The sequence below is a fragment of the Rhea americana genome, unplaced genomic scaffold (assembly GCF_003343005.1).
Source record: "Rhea americana isolate MKP2758 unplaced genomic scaffold, rheAme1 scaffold_179, whole genome shotgun sequence".
NCBI classification, from domain to species: domain Eukaryota; kingdom Metazoa; phylum Chordata; class Aves; order Rheiformes; family Rheidae; genus Rhea; species Rhea americana.
Genome location: NW_028185916.1, coordinates 1,705,033 through 1,710,108, shown reverse-complemented (window position 1 = coordinate 1,710,108; position 5,076 = coordinate 1,705,033). Strand labels below are relative to the sequence as shown.

The following is a 5,076-nucleotide window of genomic DNA, read 5'->3' as shown; positions in this document are numbered from 1 at the left end:
GATCTCCTAGACCTTTACATGTAATGCAAACTCAAAAATGAACTGCTGATATGAATATCAGAAAAGGGGAGAAAAGAGGAAAGATGAGAGAGCATGAGGGAACAGAGGCATATTTTCCCTAAGTATCCAATAAAATCAATATGCATTCAGATCATGTCAAAGACCCAGGTCTCAACTGTCTTCTGCATTGCCTGTGATGTCTATCCTGGAGTGAGCTGATGGGGATTTTGTCTGTTTGACTTAGTTTGGGCTCTTGGCTTGTTCTGGTTTGTTTTCGCATTTCCGAGACTTGGGTTACATTTCAGAGACAGATTCCTGAAAACTCTGATGTGAGCTGCTATCACATGGCCTTTTCTCCCTGAAAGCACTAGAACACAGTTCTGCTGTACCTTTCCTCTCCTGCACACATGCAGTTGCTCCTCCTCCCTATGGTCCCTACAGCAGGAACCTACACAAGAAGCCCAGAGTACATCTGAGGTATAGACACAGCAGCATAACATCCCCACCTGACAGAAGTCCCTTCTTGATATTTGCATGCAGATATGAYATCCTGATGCCATTTTCCATGGCACAAGGGATTCTTAAAAAGGAGTAAAAAATGACCCACCTCCAAACACGCCAACTTCCCATGCTTTCTCTCAGAGACTGACAAGTATATCCAAAGCCAATCATGTGCAAAATCCAAGACTACTGCTTTAAAGGCAACTGTCTGTCACCTCTCTCACGAAAGACAGAGCTGCAAAAGAAGGTCCTCTTTGCCCYCAGCATGGGTGTCATGGATGCAGCAGGACAGGGAAGGGAAAGCTCTGGCCCACCTGCTTCCCGCACAGCTTTGGGTTGATCTCCCACATCCTTGGATATGGCAAATATCTGAATTTGCCATTACAACTTTTTAACGCTGTTCTTTTATGTCTCTGCATATGTAAATCAAAAACTTTTAAAACCCCAGCACATAGGACTCAGTCACCAAAGCAAACTAATTAGTTATAGATGGCAAATTCAGTCCTTTTTATGGCCTCTTTAGGCACTTTTTTCAGTTGGCAAATCAGAATCATTTATTTCACGTGTAATTCCTCAAACACAGAAGGCATTTGATATGATTTTTTAAAAAAGATGTTCGTAAACATGCAGCCTCCGTTAGAGAAAGCATGCTACCAGAACAAAATCGCTCGAGCTTATGCTTTTCTTTCCTTTGGAGAAAATGTCTATATTTTAATAAGTCCTAATGAGGGAAGGGTTTTGCTATAGGGAGAAATCTTTCCCTAAAGATATCCTGACACATATTTTTGCTTTCATTCTCTTTTTTGAGAGGGGCAGCTTTTTTCCAAAAGCATGTGATCCCCTTTCTGTAGAGCAGGTAGCCTCTCATTTTGGAAGAGCTCTAGGAACAGCAATTACTGTATGCCTCTCCGTTCTGTCTTCTTTTGATGCACAAACCAGGTAGCTAATCCCACACTTCATACCTGAATTGTAGCCAAATTGCTGTATAGTGCTGGCTTAAGGCTAGCTTGTTGCAACCATATGAAATATCCCATCGCAGTTCAGGAGCCACGCTAGGTTTGTCCCTCGCTGTCAGCAGTGACGTTCAGACCCTTTTTGGTCACTACCAGTCCCTGAGTGTCAGCCCTGCAGCTCCCAGCACCACTGGCAGCAGTGCTGCTGGGCTGTGGAGGATTTCAAAAGGCCACCCCTGTGTGGGGAGCAGGAGCAAGACAGCTTCATTATAAGRCTTCAGCATGTTCTTCTGCACATTATGACTTATAACCCCATAGCAAAAGGCAGTGGAAATTAAATACGTTGTTATCCTTGAGGGCTTCCTCCCTCAGTTAAATTGCCCTGGGACTTCACACTGAGGTGGAAGAAGGACACTTGCAAGCCCTGCCCTGCCTGCGGCCAGAGCAGCCTCCAGAGCAGAGGCCATAACAGGCATAAGGCTACTAGAGAAGCAATCTGCACTGCCCATCATAGCACACTTGACCTACTCCAAGTAGCACCATCCTCATTTTCATGTGGGGATCAAGTCCACAAAATGGGAACTTGCAGAAAATAAAATACATGTATCAACAACACAATCAGAAATTGGGTTCAGGCAGCCTCGTGCTGTTTATCTGAAGTTTACTAGCTGTAGCAAGCAAATAGCACTCCTTCCCCTTAAAATAAGCATGGTCAACAGTGAGCCAGCTGGAAACCAAAGAGAAACAAAATATGACTGGAACATCTATACAGAAAGGTTTATCCCCCTAGCTAAATGAAGTATCTTTTTTTGAAGACAAATCAGGATGGCTGAAACGCAGGCAATACACATTACTGATGCACTTCCCCACCCCACTCTTCTTCTGTCTTTTGGAAAATGCAGCTGCAGCCGTCTCACCACAACGCCAGCTAAAACACTGAGACCTGACAACTCTAATCAGATATGGGCTAGTACATTTGATAGATCTTGAATATATCTGCATGCAAAGCTAATATGGATCCAAACTAAGACACTACACTAAAAGTCATTACAATAATTGTTACAAGTTTCTGAGGTCTTTCCTTCGATTTTATTTACTTGTCGCTTCCTTTCAATAAACAGAGAGAGGAGATGATAAATATTAAAAGCTGATCATAGGGAGTCCAGTTCTATGTCACAAGAAAAAAGCCTCCCAAAACATTTCAGCACTGTGAGCCTGAAGGGGAAAGTGGCTGAAAATAGAAATGAAACTAACTCACCTATTTTCCTTGTCTAGGATGAAAAAAGACGATAAACAACTAGTGTAACCMTTGAAAAGTAAACTGATTTTATAAAACTCTCTATTTTAACCACCTCTGGTAAAGTACCATTATCAGCCAAACAAAATTTACATTATTYTTCAAACATGAATTTTAGGCTTGTGGGCTACTTCAAAATAAGAAGAGATCAGCTAATCAGTGGCCACCAGGAACTGGCAACTATGCGACCAAGTACGGCAGGTACGGATCACTACCTGAAAAAGAGCTGAATACTCTGAATATTCCCAACTTCCGTACAGCACCTGGCAGGTTTTTACAAGCTGCTTTCATTTAAATAACTTTTATCCTTCTGGAAATTTTATTGCACAGTGCTTAGAGAGATCTTGAAAGAAAGAGATGCATACAAATAAACTAGATAATGCCTCCCAGAACTTGGCGACATTTCAGAGATGAGTCATATGTTATGGCTGTGTAAATTTGGGCTTTGTGTTAGTGGTAGTGCTAGATTCTACCTGCTCCAGATTTAAATCAAGGGGATGAAGCTCAGACATGTAATGGATGATGTATGAAAAAATACACACTTATTGATATATCAAAGGGGGACTGCTTCTGTCTCAATGCTGAGAGAACAACTAGACCCCATATCCAAATGGGAACATCCGGAGCAGGTATATCAAGAGATGATGAGTAAGATCCCAATCCAGCAAAACAAATAGTAAGAATGCAAGTAAACCTTGAAAAATCCTGGAGGAAGAAAGATTTTAAATGGGGCTAGAWAGCTGCTGAACTTTGGATCTGACTTGCCAAGGCCATATAACTTCAGCTGCAAATAACTGGCTCCCTGAAAGCCCTCAACACTTTTGCTCCCCAAGACCACATGAGTTCACATTACAGCCAGCTAGAGGAGCCAGCTTTTCTCAGTGTGCATGGGACACCCCATTGGGCCAAGTTTATCCCACTGGCTTCTACAGCATTTGTGCATCCTTGAGTATCTCCACTGAATACCTTCCACTGACCAGAAGGAGAAGCACAGAAAGACAACAGACACAGTAGAAACAGATACGGAACAACAAAAGACAAGGGCAGAGAAAATAGGGACCAAAACAGGGTCACGGCCACACATCTTGTCCTGCTAAAGTCAGCCTCTTCCAAAGAAAGAGCTAGAAATCTCCAAGTCTGGGGCCAAGCGTGGTTCGAAACCATTCCCTCCTGTCCTCCACCACTTTTTGGTATACATGATGGCAAAAGAAGGGAAGATTGCCACATTTTGACAAGGTAATACAGGACAAATAACTCATGCAAAAAGTTGTGGCATAGATGGTAGCCCACACACTTTAAAGATTAGCTGAAGCTCTGAAATGCAATCTGAGCAAGTTCCTTTCATGTGCCATCTGGTGAATCATTTACTGGGAATGTCTTAATCACATCAAAGGCATCTATCAATGCGCACAGATTTTCTCAGTGTTTAGGACTATGCCTGTGATTTCACTCATGGAACAGATTTATTAGCACAGAATTAAACTTTACAGCACTGCTTTCTCCCCCAGAAATAAAAAATCTGCAGCGTGTTACCACTATGGCCTCAAGCATGGTGTTTTAGAAGAGCGGTGTTTTAAACTTCACTATTACCACAAAAAGGCTATGCAACTCTAAAATCAGCCTTGTTCATGTGTCCTAAAATTTGTAAAAATAGGCATACATCTGTGTTATAAAAAATACCCAGACTTAAAAAAGCATATTCACCTATTGAAGGAATCGTTTGGCAGCATGGTCTAATACCAAATAACATAAATTCTTCATTCTCAAAAGGGAAATCCCGTTACCACGTGACACCCCCTCCTGATGCTAGCTTAGGGTCACGTTAACAAACACAGGTCTCTCTGGCTACTTGATGTAGTTAAGAAGAGGCCATACACCATTACAGTACTGTAAGTTTACCTTTTTATGTAATCAGCACACTCCACAGCCCTCCAACACAAAAAAAAATCACTGTGGAAATATTCGGTTCCCCCAACCATCAGCCCACGAAAGGAAGGGAACCTGCGCTACCGTACGAGGTGGCAGGGGCCGTYGGGGCTCTCTGCTCTTCGAGGCCCTGCTCCTCCAAAGACCTTACGTACTTTTTATACCAAGGCTGTCGCAGAACCCTACAGTGCTCAGAAACCTTGTTTCTCTCTTTCCAGCCTACACCTAGCCATGGCTGGTTTTAACTACGTGCTGGCGCCCGCTCCGTTTCCACGGTGCGAGCTGTCCCGTCCCTGAGCGCCGCGGCAGSGCAGAGCAGAGCAGCGCAGGGCAGGATAGGACAGCGCAGCGCAGGGCAGGGCAGGGCAGCGCAGGGCAGGATAGGACAGCGCAGCGCAG

General features: G+C 43.5%; 1 protein-coding gene across 1 annotated transcript in view; it reads left to right on the top strand.

Moving 5' to 3' along the window:
• The first annotated feature begins 3,329 nt into the window (after positions 1–3,329).
• ZNF365 (zinc finger protein 365) overlaps positions 3,330–5,076 on the top strand; it is a 20,845-nt gene continuing 19,098 nt past the window's right edge. Inside the window, exon 1 of the mRNA XM_085301606.1 lies at positions 3,330–3,380. Within this exon, the coding sequence (XP_085157732.1) occupies positions 3,330–3,380 (51 nt within the window). The remainder of the gene's footprint in view (positions 3,381–5,076) is intronic.